Source organism: Prionailurus bengalensis, chromosome D2, assembly GCF_016509475.1.
Source record: "Prionailurus bengalensis isolate Pbe53 chromosome D2, Fcat_Pben_1.1_paternal_pri, whole genome shotgun sequence".
Classification (NCBI taxonomy): domain Eukaryota; kingdom Metazoa; phylum Chordata; class Mammalia; order Carnivora; family Felidae; genus Prionailurus; species Prionailurus bengalensis.
Window position 1 is genome coordinate 36,730,566 of NC_057351.1, and position 18,371 is coordinate 36,748,936.

General features: G+C 41.3%; 1 protein-coding gene across 35 annotated transcripts in view; it reads right to left on the minus strand.

Annotated features, from left to right (window-relative positions):
* KCNMA1 (potassium calcium-activated channel subfamily M alpha 1) overlaps positions 1 to 18,371 on the minus strand; it is a 733,580-nt gene that overhangs the window by 92,636 nt on the left and 622,573 nt on the right. For 3 of the 35 annotated variants that reach the window (XM_043596674.1, XM_043596673.1, XM_043596670.1), the window contains one exon: positions 4,448 to 4,534. The exons of the other annotated variants lie outside the window; for them this stretch is intronic. In XM_043596674.1, coding sequence (XP_043452609.1) covers positions 4,448 to 4,534 — 87 coding nt within the window. The remainder of the gene's footprint in view (positions 1 to 4,447; positions 4,535 to 18,371) is intronic. 35 annotated transcript variants of the gene reach the window in all.

An 18,371-nucleotide genomic window follows, 5' to 3' on the forward strand; every position in this document is an offset into this window, starting at 1 on the left:
GGCAGCTCATGAGATTATGAACAGTTTGAGGGCAGACCGTGAAATACAGGCAAGCTATCAAAGGACACACACTCACGGCTCAGTCACTCACTAGGAATTCATGGCTGTCTTTTAGGACCCAGTGACAAAGACCAAATGCGTTAGTCAAAGAGGCCGGCTTCGAAAAGGTGAAACCATCACCCCTTAACTCTCCAGCCTTTGAACATGCACTTTAAACAGACTAAACCAGTTTGTAAAAGCCCTACCATAAGAAAGGAAAGAACGCATGATTTATCTGTATATAAAATATATTACATATATGGGAACACTCAATCATTTTTCTTAGAGTTAATTTTAGTTACTTTGTTGAGTAATCGAATGGGTTTTCTCATAAGCAAAATCAGAAATAAAGTTGTATGGGAAATAGCAGCATAGTAGCCGCCAACCAGCTGATTCTACAAATAAACCAACGTAGCTGGTGCCTAATCCCTGCACGCCAGACGAAGAGCCTTGGAAAGAGGCAAGGATTTGAGGCCTTGACAGCCAATGTTTCAATCAGTCAGGGCTGGGAACACTGATGCATGCTGGCTCAAGGATCCATAGCCCATCTCGGCCCTTGTCCCTGTACCTCCCTAGAGGGAGAGCATGTGGGGTCGTGCACAGAGGATCCTTTTTTAACTCATTAAGACTGGGCTGTGAGTTTGGAGAACCAGGCCGGAGAAGAGCACCCACATGAAGGAGGAGGTTGCCATTGAATGGTATCTCGGATGATGTGGTGGGGGCAGGGAGGGAGGGCAGCATAGGGGTTTGGAAACCAAAGGCTGTTTTCCAAATGTCTAAACCACACAGATCGCTAAGCAATATGAAGGTTCGCTCACAAACAACACAGCACACTCTACTGCTTTTGCCCAAAGACACCCGCTAATAAGCTTTATAGATGTATTAGCCTGCATCATGCTTCTTTTTAAGAGAACTGCTTGATAATTAGCAGATGCGCACCCAGCCTGTCACCCAAGGGCATCAGCGGCAAAAGTCTAGCCCTCCTCTCCCCACCCCCACAATTCAGGCTAAAGCTGTAATGTCAAGAAGGAAAAATAGGTTCCTTGGATTCTTAGAGTTGACTGCAACACAGACTGGGAGGAAGCACCCTTGAAACTCAGAATGCACGGCCGTTACCTTAAAGCTAAGAAGAGAAATATTAGCAGTGATGACATCAAAAGAAGCTTGACATACGTTAATGGTGTACAAGTCTCGGGTGGGGGGACAACGCCACCTCAGCTACTCGAGAATGCCCAGGAAGACCCATATCAGGACATGCATTATATGGTACTTTCCTGAAAACCCTAAATAAATTTAGTGTTACCATACATGGTTCCAAGGGATCATAATAATCCAACTATCTTCCAAACCTGCTTCAGAGTGTCCCACTTCGTAGGTTCCCCTAATCCACTGTTAGTCTGGGGTCGTCTATATTCTGGCTGACACGTGGAAAGGGAGCAAGAACGCGGTTTGAGGTGAGAGTGATTCCAGAAGGCAAGGAAGCACCTACAAATGCCCACAGCCCACTCACTCCAGCAGCTGCTCCCCCGCCCCATTCCCCCTGAGGCCCAGGCTCAGGCTGCGACCCTATCAGTCACTTAGGGCTCCAGGCAGGAACTATGTGGCTGGGAGGATATCGCATCTTATCAGAAATGAGTATCCACAGCAAATCACACAGAGACTAAACAGCACTTAAAAGATTAAAGGAAATAAATACAAGCCACATAAATGCTATTGAAAAAAATCACTTAGAGTTGATATGCATCTCTCGGCAAGCAAACAGGCACTCTGAGCTTGACCTGAATTCATCTTCCTTTCACAGGATAGGAGGCCAGGCATCCCAGGTTAATAATGGGGTAGAAAGGCAGTGGGAGAGGGAGAGAGAGAGAGACAGAGAGAGAGGGGGAGGAACAGGGAGACAGAGAAAGAGAGAGACGTGTGTGTCTAAGTATACTTTGGCGTTTTCCGCATCTAAGGATGGGGTAGAAAGTCTTGCATTGATTCCACCCATAATACAAGGTTGCCTTTTAATATGGACCGCTTATAGTTGTTGTACTGTGTTCAGGGTGACATCGATTCGTCGAGTCACAGGACAGACTAAAATAATGTGTGCATGTGAGTGGGTCTAGTGGGGGTGAGTGTCCTTGCTTCTCTATCACACAGGCCTCTTTAGGCTTGGAGTGACATATCCAAAAAGGTTCTTCACCTAACCTAAGCTACTATGACTTAGCTTCATTCAAGGACCCCAGATGTTACCATGGTTTTGTCCAATTTATACGCTGAGTCTATTTTAGTTAAGACCTGAACAGAAGTCACACTCATTGGCGTTTCTGTTGGATACCTCTGCTTAACTGTTGTTTCCCCATTGGCCCTGGACCTATAATAACCCACTTTGGTTAAGCGTGGGTTATCCTTGCACCTTGTCACTGTTTGTTTACCTGCAGCGATCTTCAAATGGAAGACATGTAAGTTACCCAGCTCCAGGGAGACACTTCGTTCTAGTGCTAAAATTATACCTCCTTCTACGCAAGGAAACTATTTATTTTCATTGCAACTCACAAAGATCATCCATCATAATCATGCTGCATTTAAACTGGGATTTGTTCTCTTAAATGAAACTCATGTTCAAAGGTTTCCTCCTGCACTCACAGGCGTAGAAATGCAGATCTGTTCCCTGAAGAAATGGGGTGGGGGGGGAAATGTCTTCAGCTTAAATATATGAACGTTGGGTAATGGAGACCATTACATATGGCTTAGATCCCATGAGAGAAGTAGTGATAACTTCTTTCTCATAAGTAGGTTATAAACCATATTTAATTATTAGCCTTTCTATGGATTCTATCAATTTCTGCATATTTAAAGAAAGCAGACCTAGAAAAACTTTTAGTTAAGCTATAAAATATAATTTTCATTTCATGGCTTCTGTGACTACACGAAAGGAGTAAAAATTGAATTACAAAGGAGACTTAAATTTACTTACTTTCACGAGAGACAAACGTATTGAAGTAATTGGCCAGCACCTCCTGTCAATGCACATTTTCAGGCTCCTACTTAGACTGCGTTTTGGCTAATTTGGCTAATTACAATACACCTCTGTCTCCATCATTTTCACCTGCACCACACTGTGGACGATATGATCTCTGAAAGGAACCTGACTTGCCAGCTTCTTTAAAACACAAACAAGTTCAGGAATCTTACGTGGAATTTTTATAGGAGCTGAACTCCATCCAGTCTCCAAGTCCTCATAAAATTCAAGGGCTTGTTTTTGCACATCCCTAAGTATAACACTTAATGTGCTGTTGTAACTTCCCAGAGCTCACTTGTCTAATAGGCACTGAATCTAACAGTTTTACAGTTTGGGAAGACTCAGTGCTAGAAAAATGTCAGGCAAGTCTAATGAGGCTTCAGATCCCTTGGTTTGCGCTAGAGTTTAATTTAAAGTTACAATGATGTTTTAACATGTTTGCTTATACTTGACTAAAGAGGATTCATTATTTCAATGACATAACCTCCAGACAATGTTCTGGGAATTGATTTAAGATGTGGTGGTAATTCCAACAGCCTTAACGCAGAGTCGAACATCTGTAACAACATTTTACTCGACTCTTCATCGGCATTCTGTTTACAAGCGAAAGCAAGGCAACATCTTCCAGAAACACTGGCCAGAACTCTGGGCTTATTTCAAGATGATCCTATATTTTACTGGATTTTTTTTTAAACAGAAATCTCTTTTTTTATTGGCCTCGCCAGCTTGCAAACACTGTGTCAGGGTTACCAACGCCTCTTTGTGGGCCTTTTGAGTAAAATGGGGCCAGGATTCCACCTTTCAGCTTTCCCAAATAGCCCAGTGCTGACATGTGATGGATCTTATGCTCAGCTCCAGCCTGGGGCACATTCCTTCTTCCCTGTTTCCTCCACAGGGTTTAGGGGGATGAGGCCCTTTGACACTTAAAGGTGAATTTGTTGGCTGGAGTTAAAAAACAGTTCAAAGCGAATAAATTCGGAAATGCAATAAAAGGCAAACAACCCATAAACATGAGTCGACTGGCTATCTCCATTACGTTATGAATCACCACATCTGGAGAAACCCACATCTGCACACACTTAGCAGGTCATTAGTAATGTCATACTCACACTGGAATCACTCAGAGTGAGCGGCATGCAAAGTGGCTTGAACGCAAAGGCATCTAGCTAACAGGGCTTCCGACTAAAGTCTTGAGCAAGCTGCTAGTTTGAGGGCAGGGTCACTTTAATTGTTATTTATTGCTTTCTATGGCTTTTCTCTTTGGTCTTTTGCTGCCCAACAAGCTGAAGGCATGCTGAAATCAACAATAGTACATCTTTCTTCTTCAACTGAGCTCAGCATGTTAAGCTAGAACACTAAGGGGTGCAGTTATTAAAATAAGGACGGGCTCCAGAACTCCTTCACCTGGCTCGGTCACAAGCCGAGAATTGTGAGTTGTGTCCTTGAACTCAAATGGGTCTTTGGGATAGCGCGATCTAGCTGCAACCTTGACTGCCAAACAATAACGAGAAAAAGAAAACGGAAATGAATCCTCTGCAAAATTTTTCATTAGGAAAGTTCCAAACAAGTTTTAACATTAAATAGAATGATCGCTTTACATGAAAAGGGAAGTTTCTTCCTCACAGCTGAACTGCAGTTTTTCTTTTTCTTTTCTTTTACCCCGATGGCTTCTTGAAATTCTTTTTGCTGGGTTTTTGTCATCAACGTCAGAAGGGATAATATGTCAGAAAACAATATTGTTTGTGAAATAATTTCCAAAAACCTACAGAGGACCCTTCTCCCCTATGACATAATACACAGACACCAAAAACTTAGTTTAGCCGCAAGACCAGACCCATTATTTCCTGAAGTCTGCTAGAATGCATCCTACTGACTAATCATTATATTGCAAGTTATCAATCTTCAATGTTAAAGTGTCATTTTCATCCCACACCACAGGTTTGGTCACTTGGCCATGATTGCTGCCTAATTTGTATTAAATGCCACAGGTTTGCAACTCCTAAGAAGGAAGGATGTGTAGCATCTCTTTGTGTCATGAATGACAAAAAAAAAAAAAAAAGTGGGTGTGTGCTTTCCATCTTTCAAGATACAAATCTTGTTTGACTAAAACTGAGATTCGATCAAAAAGAATGAGATCCTGCCATTTGCAACAATGTGGGTTGAACTTGAGTGTATTATGTTTAGCAAAATAAGTCAGAGAAGGACAAACATCATATGATTTCACTCATATGTGGAATTTAAAAAACAAAGCAGACGAACATAGGGGAAGAGAAAGAAAACTAAGAGAAAAATAGAGAGGGAGACAAAACATAAGCTTGTTCTCTCTGAAACAGAACAAACTGAGGGTTGCTGGAGGGAAGTGGGTGGGGCTGGGCTGGATGGGTGATGTGCAGTAAGGAGGGCTCTTGTTAGGATGAGCACTGGGTGTTATATGTAAGTGATGAATTGCTGGGTTTTACTCCTGAAACCAATACTACACTGTATGTTGACTAACTTGAATTTAAATAAAGTTTTCTAAGAAAAGGAAAATAGGAAATTTTGCTTCTAGTATGTGTCTAATTTTGAGGATGGGGTAGAGATGGGAGAGAGACGTACAGAGGCTGGCAAAAAAGTGTTGAGCGGACTTAAAGTGTATATTTTATTTTAGTTTTTTTAATATTTATTTATTTTTGAGAGAGACAGACAGACAGATGGTGAGCAGGGGAGGGGCAGAGAGAGAAACAGAGACACAGAATCCAAGGCAGGCTCCAGGCTATGAGATGTCAGCACAGAGCCCAACGCGGGGCTTGAACCCATGAGCTGTGAGACCTGAGCCAAAGTCGGACACTTAACTACTGAGCTACCCAGACACCCCTTAAAGTGTGTATTTTAAATTTAAGACTGTTTACAATGAAAATAAACATTTGGCACAGGTAAAAAATAAACTAAAATAAAACCAGGGTAAGGAGAGAGGGTAAAATTGCCAGACTAGGGATGGTAACAGTGTGCTTCCTACTTTCTGTATGTTTACCAAACTTTCTCCCCAAGAAAAATCATGTTAAGTTACAGTAATACCGTAATTTCCCAACAGGTAATTCACAATGGACAAAACTCCTAAGCTGACCCAACCTCTCTCTAATATGATGGAAAGGCTTAGCCTTTCCCCAGAAAATATGGGCTAGTTAACTCTCAAGGTCTTATAATGTGGCCACGAAAGAGCAATCCATGGACAGGAGCACAGAATGGCCCCTGCTTTCCGGAAGGATGTCTCCTGTCTTGTAATCATAGACTACCAGAACCCTGGCTGCCTGTCACACAAAACAGACGGGTGAGAAGGTGCAGATGCTTCCAGAAGCAATGAAGGAAAACAACAAGAACAACAAATGCCAGATAAATAATCCACACTGCAAGTTTGGTTTTATAATTGCTGTATAGGAGCACTTGACTGTTGGTTCAGGATGAATCCCATAAGCGGGAAATGTCATGTGCCCATCAGTGAGATTGAGCCACTAAGGAGGCTAGGACACAGTGAGGCAGGCATCAGAGCCAAGTTCTATGCCTAGAGGGTCATAAGCAGGTCATGAACATGGGGAAGTTATAGTGGGTGATATCCTTGGAATGAGGGCTTCTGGTCTGAAAACCTTGGGATAACATTCATTGCCCCCAGAAAACTGGTGAACATTTTGCAGTATTATTGATAAGACCAATCCATAAACCTATATTTTGAAAGATCATGGGGAATATTGATACACAGATGAAATACGAAAGGATGAAGGACACTGTCTCTCAAACGCAATGCCAACAATAATAATATTTCCAACACATAACATATGTAATTCTCTATAATTGAACAATCACTTTATCATTTACATTATCAGGCAGGATAATTTCACGACTTCTAGCCGAGGAACAGGAAATACATTTATTTGGAAAATCTAGAGGATGTGGGTTGAAAATAACACTAACCTGTCATTATGTAAAATGAGGATGGAAAGTATCTCCAAGTGGCCCTGCAGCCCCAGCACAGGCACAGGAGCACCTGCCCCCAGGTAGGCTGAGGGGGGCAGGGAGGGGAGGTTTGTTGGAGCTTTTTCATTTCTGGCTTTTGTAGAGCTAATAGGAGGATGGGGAGGGAGATTTTCAGGAACAATAGGTTATGTAGAAGCTAATCACAGGGTGTATTTCTGGCTCTATTCACTGCCTGGGAAACCTGAATTGTGTAAGTTTGAGTCCATCAACACAGAGTAATGAAAGAATTCAGCTCCTACATGGGAGAGAGGAAAAATACTATATAAATATACTAACAGAACCCACATGACCTGGATTGCAATGTTCTCTACGGAAACACCGCAGACCTAATGGATCCTCGAAAATCAAACAGGGTGGATTAGATGTTACCTCCCGAACCCATGCGCCCCCTCCCCATCTCAAACCATAAGCCTCATGTTCTATATGCATCCTGGTAGGAGTCCAACATTCATCAAAATGCCTTGTATCTAGAATCTCAGCTCGTATATCTTCGCTAAAAACTTGACCTGCTGTAATAACCTGCCCAATGCTCTGCTCTGCTCGGCATTTGGTAGAAAATTCCTTTTGGAGATCTGGTTGCCTTTGGCTCTTTCTTTTTTTTCCTTGGAACAGATTGTTTCTATCGTCTCAAGAGCAAAGAAAAGTCTCAAACGAAGACTAGATATTAGCTTCTCAGAGATAAAACACAAAGGTAAACAAATGGAATTCTAAGCGCAAATACATGACTAAAATGAGAAATGCAAGAACTTCCTTGAATTAATGCTATGGAGTTTGGAGATCGGGAAGGTAGTAGAAGATGGAAGATAACTTTTACTTTGAATCAAACTGTGAAAAAAATATACAGGATCCAACAAAACAGCCCCTTCTCAACTTTCCTTTCCTTCTTTCCCTATTCTTTACTCTAACACCAATGAGATGTTCATGGCTTTGAAGCCAAAGGGTGTATCTGACTCCTTTCTGTAGCCCTAGCATGTGCAGTAACTGTTGGTGGGAGACAAGTTTCAGAGTAAGGATGAGACTTGCCAAATGCCCGGCATCAAGAGCTGCTTTCTTCTTATATTTCTCGAGTTCCAGGGTCAGCAAACTATATTCTGGAACACGTTTTTGTATAGTCCATAAGCTACAAATGTTTTTACATTTTTGAATGGTTGGGGGACAATCTATGAAGAACGATATTTTGTAACACATTAAAATGATAGGGCACTCAAATTTCAATGGCTATAAATACAGTTTTGTTGGAGCATGGCCACATTCATTGACCTACTGTCTATGGCTGTTTTCACTGTACAACACAGTTGAGAAGTTGCAATAGAGATCTAGTGGCCCGCCAAGGCTGAGATGTTTACTACCCAGCCCTTGAGAGAAAAAGTTTGCTGATCTCTGCTCTCATTACTGTTCTCACATTTTCCTAGCCGTCCGGTTTCCAAAAATGACAATGTGTTTCCCCATATGCCACGATGGCCAGACAACAAAAGGAACACACATGGAGCCCACTTCAAGCGCACAGATTTGGGGAAGTCGGGAGGCGCAGAGGTAGTTTAGTAGTTCGAAGGTCCCTGCTATCCAACCTGCTAGGGGTCTGGCAGGTCCCCTCGCATTTGGGGAAACCAGTCAGGTGAGTTTCCCATTTTCCAACTCAAGCGGAGTCAGATTCATCTACCCTGCACTTTGAGAATCCACATCGACCATGAGCAATTCCTTGAAGCTGTCAGTATGTGCTGCAAATCCACCCTGAGAGAGCCCGCACAAGACAACAGATTAACCATTAGACTAGATATGTTGAAAATATACAGCTTCAACCTTTCCCCAGCTAGCTCAGAGCGATATATAGATGATTATTTCAACCGTCAGCTGCCGCATAGATTTAAACCCCTGCACAATAACTCCTGGATTCATCTGCCCCTTGTCAAACTTGCACGGCTTTAGTTGGAGGATACATGGTGTGGCAGTTTCACTGTGAATCCAGAATGATCCAGACGGCTGCTGTCTCTTTGTTAACAGGAAGCCAAACTGATGAGTTTGTAATGCATTTCTTATCAAAGGTAGTTTCAGAAAAGAAAATGTGCCCCATCAGTTTGGTTAGAATTTCACATATAGTAGATTATGGGCTTAATCAGAACATCTCTGTTATTTTCATGAGGAAATAGATAATTCTGTATCCATCCCATTAAAATCACTTTATACTGATGAATTATGTATTTATAAATTTATAATTATCTTTGATTTTTTCCCCTCCTTTCAGGATACTTAATAAAATCATCAGCTAGATCCCAGAAAACAATGGTACTTCATAGACACAAGCATGCTAATATATTTTTTTTAAGTTAATGCCGATCTTTTTGAGCTGTGTGTCTAAAATGATCATAGTGAATAAAGGGATTGTAATTTTCAACTCGTATGTTTAACAAAGACAAAATGGACTGTAATGGAATTTATGGAGCCTGTAAAGGAACTCTTTATCTAATATGGTTTATTATCAAATAGATTTGGATTTACTGTAGGATAAATCAGGCCCCACTGAAATGTATCTGGAGAAAATGACTATAAGGTCCTGAACACTGCTCCTGGCACATGGAAAGTGCTGCCATTTTTTTGTTGTGCTTATTCAGTATGTAAAAGCCAGCATTAAAATTGTTATCTATCCCACCTTTATTTAAAATTCTGACATTTTATTCATCATGGATTTTTTGCACTTTGATTTAAAAAAAAATATTGCATGAAACTATCACTTATCTTGATTACTGACAGTTTTGGTGCCATCTTAAATTCGGTGTCCAAGGCAAGTACCTCACTCTCTTTCCTCAAACCCTGGCCCTGCCCTGCCCATTTCTCAAGAGTGTTCTCAAGAACCTGCTGGGTCTGCCCACCCTGCCTGTCATTACCAAGACGTTATGTTAGTTAGTATCTGCATGTGTGTCTACACACTCTCTTGTTCAGAACGGGGCAAGGCAGATATAAAACCAGAGTTATTCTTTTGATCACTTCATGCTGTTTGCATGAGATTGTTAAGGGAGACCCTTGCAAGAAAGGTTTCCTTGTGGATTTACAAATTGTCAGACATCCAAAGGAGTGGAGAAAAGATCATACTGCCTCAGGAATCTGAGATTTGCCACCTGCCTGGGGTGAGAAACAGAACAGAGAGAAAGGGTCAGGTCTCTCATGGACTTAATTTCACACTTCACATCAACTTCTTCTGGTTAACACAATGTTGATTTACATTTCTACTTTGGGGTAAAAGTTTTTATTTGCTTATATGTTTTGACTCAGATGTTACCTTCCTTCTCTTTTAGTGTTTCTTCCCCCTAAACAGCTTCAAGCAAATATGACTGGCAGAAAATGCCCATCATATTTTCATTGTACTATTTATGTTTTAAAAATTAATGTTTGCCCCAATAATTCTACTTGAAGACCAGCCTAGTGTCTAATGGTGGGTATGTGAAACTGTTTTCTAAACCATAAGATGTTATGTAGATTAGGACCATCATTATTATTAATATCACTATTATTTCTGGTTCACCCATAAACACCATATCTTCCATTGAGGTGTTTGTGACAAGAGCCACCTAGAATTCTAATATGTATTCCAGATGGTTGCACTGATACTTTCTCTGAAGCTCAGATAAAGGTAAAATGCATGGGTTTTTAGTGCAAGCTAGGTACCCTCCATGGCCCAATGAAGAATGTTCTGCCAGAACACTTTAGAAATACTGTATGTTTTTAACCTTGGGAGGTAAGGACCAGTCTGGATTGTGATTTTACGCTAAACACAGCATTTAGTATATTTCTTAAGGGCATAGTCACCTTCTAAAGATGCTCTTGAACTACAAAATCATTATCTGTGCTCTACTATAATTTATCCTCAGACATATCCCGTGCAACATTTTAAAATGCTAGTGCATGGTGGGCCCCTTTTCTGGTCAACATAGAAAACAAGATGTAGGATGCAGGAGTAGGGTTTGAAGGGATTTAGAGATATTCTGGTCTCATTCTCTTTGGGCTCAAGACTACAGTAATATGCAGACCCAGAACCAGGGCCCAGGTCTGCTGACTTCTAATCCAGACCAATTGCTGTCAGAATTCCGCTTATAAGAGTAGTATGAGGTTACAAGTTTCTAGAGTCAGGCCACATGCCTAAGTCCCACCTGTGACCCTCATTACTGTTCTGATCTCAGACAAGTTACTCAACACTGCAATGTCACAAGATCAGCTATTATCTCTGCTGGACAGAGGTGGACACCAGGATTTAGAGAGGCTATAGAGTTAAAAGAGATTATCAGGGCCACATGCTAACAGCCTGAGGACCAAATACTGTCCCGATGTGCTCTGCCTAGCACTGCTGCTCCACAGGATTTTATGTGTAGGGCAATCTTTAAGTCTGAAGACTGTCCATAAAAATATGCATTTCTAATGTCTGTTTGAACAGCTTGCAGAAGACTGGGCTCCCATTCCAGAAGGGTGAGTGTCTCATGGGGTATGGGCTCACCAGTTAGTCAAACACCCGAGTGCTGCCTACTGTACCTCACCTACCTGGCAGGCACCCTTCTTTGACATCTCTGGCCCTGGCTCCAGTGACACTCAAATGCACCATCCCTGCGAGAAGGATTACAAGGTATGGGAAATCCCTCTACATATGTCAACTCGTATTGGGCTGCAAGAAGAGAAAGAGCTAACACAGAGGCCTTGCACCCACACTCTGGGGCTGAACCCAGGTATTGGCAAATTACCTAACTTCAATTTTCTCACCTGTAAAACGGGAATCCTCAGAGTATCATCCTCACAGGGTTGTTGTGACAATGGATTGGAAATCTAAGAAGTGCTTAGAAGAGTTCCTGGCAAGGTCTGGATAAATGCTACCCTTCATTGTTATTGCGGCTTTGAGTAATCAAAGTAATTAGAGCTCTTGGCCATTGGGTCCTTCTCTGCACTGCCAACCTGCTCTCTTTTGACTTTGTTCTGCTCAGATGGGTTCATGCTCTCTCCTCTGCCCCCAGTAACTGATCTGGTATCTGAGCACTACAACAGGGTGAGATTCAACACCCCCTCCCCATCCTCTGCTTTTGTTTGACTACCACCTTTGTCCTATATTTCTCATGGCCCCAAGGAATGGCTCAGGTCAAAATAATTAGGCTATGCCAAGTGTCATAAAAACAAAAAGCCAGAAAATGTTTAAATGGGCCACAATTGGAGAAGGCTGGGACCATTCAGAGCAATAACAAATGAAAATCAGATGGAAACGTGGAGAAACCCTACTGTTCCCTCTAAATTACAGGAAATTCTTGCTGATTGTGAGGGACTCTATCCCTTGATTTCAAGTGGGAGGTCATGGGATGGAAGCATGCATGTGGGCAATGGTGCAGGTCAGAAGAATGATGGGGCAGAGGGGCAGTGACTCTTCCACTATTCCTTCCCACAGGTCTTCTTTCCATATACCTACTCTGTCCACCCTTCAAGAAACAGGTTAGCCTGCCTCCTCCAGGAAGTCCTCCTAGGCAAGTGTAACAAGATAGAATCCCTCCTTTCTTTACAAACCCCTTGGCATTTCTCATCCCACATCCCTCTGACATCTCCTTATTTATTTTTTTTGCATTACAATTGGTTTTCCATTTCAATATATCCTATTCCCCAACTAGACGTATACACTTCTTTACTATAGTTTACAAACCTCTGAATGTCTCATAGTCCTGGGCCCCTGGTAAGGTTCCTAATAAATAGCTCCCAGTTCAGAGCAGTAAGTGTTGCAGAGGGAAGAAGCACAAAGCGGAGGCCAAGTTCATCGGGCTTGGATCAAAGGTGTGGCCTTGGAAAGACACTTCCCCTCCTGGAGGATTGGTGTTCACTAAGCACAAGGGCCTCTTCAGCTCAAATCTGCAATGGTTCTGGGCTCCATGCTCTCTTAGGTCAATTGACAGATACTACAGGAGCCAGCCATGGTCAGAAGGCCTCATAACTCTCCAGCCCCAAATAATTATCCAGCATTTCCTCCCAGACTCAATCCTAAAGCACTACATAGTCAGAAAACAGAATTCCTGGTCCAAGAAAAGTGGCCTAGCTCAGTGGCTTTCAACACTGCCTTTCAATAAAATGACCTGGAAAACTTTATAGAGCACACATTTGAGTCCCACTTCACACCCGATTCAACAAAAATCGTGAGGGCAGAGGCTGAGGCTGGGCATTGCTTTTGCTTTTTCTTGTTTTAAAGATGCATAGTAGGAGAGAACCACAAGCCTAGCTGGAGAGATGATACAGCTGCACTATATATATATATATATATATATGCACACACACACACATATATATGTATATATGTATATATATGTATATATGTATGTATATATGTATATATATATAGCTGCAACATATTATATATATAATGAAATGTACATGAAATAATTTACATATATTACATGAAACAACACTACAAAGGTGCCACATGATAAGGTCAGATGAGGGCTAAAAGAAATGCCTCATATGGTAAATGCTAGAAGGCGTAGGGTAGTCAAGAAAAAAAATAAAAGTCAGGCTTGAAACAAGGGTTGGATGTACAGAGATGTTAGCCTCGTTGAGCTACATATCCTCAGAACCAAACATGGCCCCTGGAACACTGAGGCCACCAAAGCCACCATGCTGAAGAAAGGGTGGGCAGCAGCCCAGGGTGGGAAGGGCATGCTACATGGAGGGGACAGCTTGAACAAAGGCAAGGAGATGGGAGGGCACTAAGCTAGGGAACTAGGGGAAAATCCATTTGGCTAAAGCAGGCAGATCTATTTGATGGCACAGTTGGGAGCATAAGGGACAAGACAGCGTATGGCTTTAAATTCCCAAAGACAAAACTATGAATATTAGATACTAATCTGAATCCTCTGAAAGTTACTTTTCCTTGAATTTAAGTACTCAAATTCAAAGAGGGAGGCCGGTGGTTTACATCTAGGCAGAGTCTATCAAAAACCCTTCACTCAGCTTACTTTCTTTCTGCCCACTTCCAAATTATAAGGGTCCAAAAATGAGATACACACGTGTGTGCATAAAACTAAACAGGAGAAAGAGGCTCCTGGCAGTGGTCCAGTTCCCTTGGAGGTCTCGTTTTTTACTCTGGAGAGTGTATCTGAGAGCAAAATAAAGTTATTTATGGCCTTGGAAAGGGGGTCCTATGAAACTCACAAGGCTGTTCCCTCAGAGCCTGGCCAGGTAAATCTGACCTTGACTCTGGGACAGTATTTCCTGTCTTTACTGGAGATGATCCTGTCCCATTTAAAAAGAACTGGAAGGAAAATCATCAGGGTTTGACTTCAACAAGAAAACTGATTACAGTCCACACTTTGAAAAACATTTTCAACAAAACTAGTGATTTCAAGTGGATTCATTGAGAAAGAAAGGTTTCCCCCACCTCTACTCCTTGGTTTCACTTAATCAATAACACTTCAGCATTTTCTCTGTCAAAAGCATAGAAGTGAATAAAAGAAGAATGTACATTATGTTATCTGGATCCTTGACCTGCACCCCTTAGGCCAGAATGCCAAAAGAAATTTACAAACTCAAAAGAGAAAATTCTTGCGGTGCCTGGCTGGCTCAGTCGGTAGACTCTTGATCTTGGGGTCATGAGATCAGCCCCATTTGGGGGGTAGAAATTACTTAACAAAAAAAAGAGAGGGAGAAGATTCTTACTGGCATTTCAAGATTAGTGGGTTTGAAATTTTAAATTAGAAAACAAGTCAATTACTTGCATTCAAAGTTCTTTGTAGTCTGATAGGTAGCACTTAATAATGAATAAGATGAAGATATAAATGAGTCGCCCTGGGATGTATTTTAATTCTCCCCTTCAGTAACCCCAATAAATCCATTGCCCCTCTGTAGGTCCATGTTTACACCCAAACACCCTGTATAAAAGAAATAGTGTAGGTTTAAAAAAAAAAGGAACAAAAACATAGTTTTGTCTTTAAAAAAATGAAAAATAGGCTATGTGTGGACAAAAGAACCCCCCAAAATAGCTTTCCTTATATGTTTGTTTTGCTTCATTGATGCCCAAATTAAAAGCTGATCAGCCTTTGTGTGGATAACTTTGTTTTAAAAAGACAACGCGAAAACCTCTGATCCTATATGTCAGAAATTTAGTTTTGTCCCAGTGAGAAAGCAACATTCTTTGGTTAACTTGGATTCTAAGTAATTCTTGATGAAAGGGCATCATGATAAAATTATCTCTATATAGTACATTAATCCAGTAACTAAGCCACCTTTGTAAAAATGACCCACCTTGGTCTGGTGTGGAATGAAGCCTAGGGAATTAATTTGTATAAATAAGTATTAAATAAAAATGGGGACTTGCCACATAACAATAATCAGATGGTGGAGGTAATCCAGTCTTAGGGGTAAGAATCTGGCATTGAGTAGTTACCTTTGAAAAATATAATAACATTTATTTAACTAGGATTTATTCCAAATGAGCCTTAAATCAAGCAAGTTGGATTTAAAGAAATCTTAGCAATTGAGAGGTGGTGTCTTAGTGGAGGTATATCGCCTCAATAAACAAACACACAAACTCAGTTTTAGAAATTCATTTTGGAGAAATAAAGGAGTATCTGGAAAAGGCAGAAAGTGTGTGGGGGGTGCAAGGGGGAGTACCTAGAATACATCCAGGTAGAGGGTTTCATTTCTAGAAAAGCAGCGCCACCTGCTGGTCAATTTGCATTTCAAGCCCCTCTGTGGTTTGCTGGCCATCATCTATCTTGCAATCTATGCATAAATATACAGCAGTATTTCTCAGCTGCTGTTATACATAAGAATTTTATTACCAGCCGGCAGATTTCTAACACACTGGTTGCAGTTTAATAATCCTCTATTACCTGAAGTATGGGTTATATAAAAACCTAGAATGTTAATTGTTGACAAACCAATTCTAATATGTAAAGCACTGTAAGTCACCCAGTAAATATCCAAATAAATCGAAAGGGATACCTCTTTTTCCTCTAACAACGTGTTATTAAACAACACAACTTGATCACTTACATAAAAATAATTTTCATGCATTTCAACGTGCTAAGAAATCAGGAAAAATGCATTATAATCTTACTAACTGAGAGCTTTTCCTTCATTTACAATTTGGAGGAAAATCTTTTTGCTGTGAATATTTTTTCCCTTTCTTTAAAAAAAATGTACCTAAAGCAAGGTGTCATTTAGGAAATTTTCTCATATAACAAAACCTGAGTTATAAATAACTAAGATTACATCTATAAAATGTTATATTTTTAAAACGGCAATAGAGAAGTCGTGGAAAATATAAGTCACTGATACAGTGAGCAGAGAAACACTACCTGTCATTTTTCAGAAAAAGATCACACAACCGTGATAGCAAAGGAACACAATAAAAGGAAGAAACAGGGATGTGATAGGTGACTCTGATTATATCTGCAAAGGAAACTGTGAAATAAATTAACACCCAAGCACCCACGAAGGCATATTGTTTTAGCTTCCCCGCAAGTGCTCGTTATACAGCAGAGAAGGCTGGTGATTTTGTAAGAACAGAAATAAGGTGTAGGCTGTGAAATCTGGTGGTGATAAGTAATGACCACACAACTTACAACTCTGATTTGATCTCTAACAGAAAAAAAAAATAAAAATAAAAAAAAGTACTCTACGGGATAGATGTATGCAAGAGCGATCGTATTTTTCAGTTGAAACAAATAAACCCCAAATGGGATCAAAGGGCTCCAGCAAATGAAAAATGACAGTTCCTATGTTGCCCTGATTTGATCTCAAGCAAAACTACCATGCTGATAACATTCCAGAGGTTGGGATGAAGGCAGGGCTTAGCTAAAGGATTTGGGCCCCATTTGGCCCAGATCCTCACACTAATCTCACTAATGAGAAAATCAACAAGAAGCAGAACTCGACTACTTATAAAGCAATTTAGGAAAGGTGATGATGGGAAGCATCAACACAACCAGACCTCAAAGATGGGTAGAGATCAAGACCATCATCAAGAAAAGAAATTCTGATAGAATTTGAAAGGAAAGAAGTGTCATCCCTCCCCACCCTCTGTTCCCCTCGTTTGCTCTCCAACATCCCTTCCATCTTCCAGTAACACACTATCCGTGTCCGTGGTAGAAATGGAAAAGTCATAAGGCAGTTTCGATAAGATAAGGGATGATAAGGCCACAGTCACCGGTGCTCTATGAGACAGGTCCTATTATTATCTCCATTTTACAAATGGGGAAACAAAGGGATAGAGAAGTTCTAATACTTGCCCAAAGTCCCACAGTAGTAAGGGAGGATGTCTATCCTGGGTTCCCTTAGACGAAATGAGAAAAATAAAGATTCATACATGTGTAAGCCATTACTCTTATTATAGCAATTGGCATGCACTGAGCATCCATTTGGTGAATATATCAAAACACGACTGCTCCAGTACTGATTTCCAAAGTCTGCAGAAAACACACAAATCCCACCGCTTCCCTCCCTTTCCCTGCTCTGAGGTTCCCCAGAATTTCAGGCCTTAATTGCCAAGGAGAATCACTTAGCTCATTGCACAGTGAGATGAATGGCTTGGGAATCCCCAGCGAGATAGCTGAGAAAAGACAGGAGATGTCTGACTATCGGACATCCATCTTTATCTTCATTGAGGATATCTGCGAAGGAATGGCTCTTCCAGCAACTAGCCGCTTGCACATTTCATATCCATGTCCCAAGACTTCCAGGCCACGTGATCGTAGCCCCTTCCTCTACCCTCTGCATTCTTAGCAAGTTTCATTCTGTCATTTTCACAGGGTCTCTCTACTCTGCAGGTCACCATACTTTCTTTTTCAGTAACACCTGTTTAGGGCTTTGGCTTTGAAGCATCACTGCTGGATGTGTTCTCTCAGTTGGATATGTTACAGGCCATATGTGGAAATTTACTCATCTGCACTGAAGAAATGGCCAGATAGACCTTGACAAAATGCAGAGAGTAATTCAAAGCCACTCAAAGGTAAGAGAATGCTTGGTGCAACCTGAGAGCTCTGCAAGCAATCTGGAAAGCTCTCTGCCCCCTCCTTGTCTCAAGCAGAATAAACAGAATAATGACACTTAATAGGAAATAGCCATGAGACACAGCCTTTGGATACCTTGAGGTGGGAAGAATTCCCACTTGGGTGCTGTTGGATTCGATCTGCCTACCTTAAGTCAGAGTCAATGATTCTAATAGTCATGAGTGGACTTAAATGTTCCCCCACATTGGGGCAGATTGGTGCAGCCATGTGCAAATGGTCACAGCTCTCCGCAAACAGGTCCCTCTCCTCATACTGGCCCTACCCAAGGCATCAGTATTTTTGTGCCACCCTGACTCACAGGA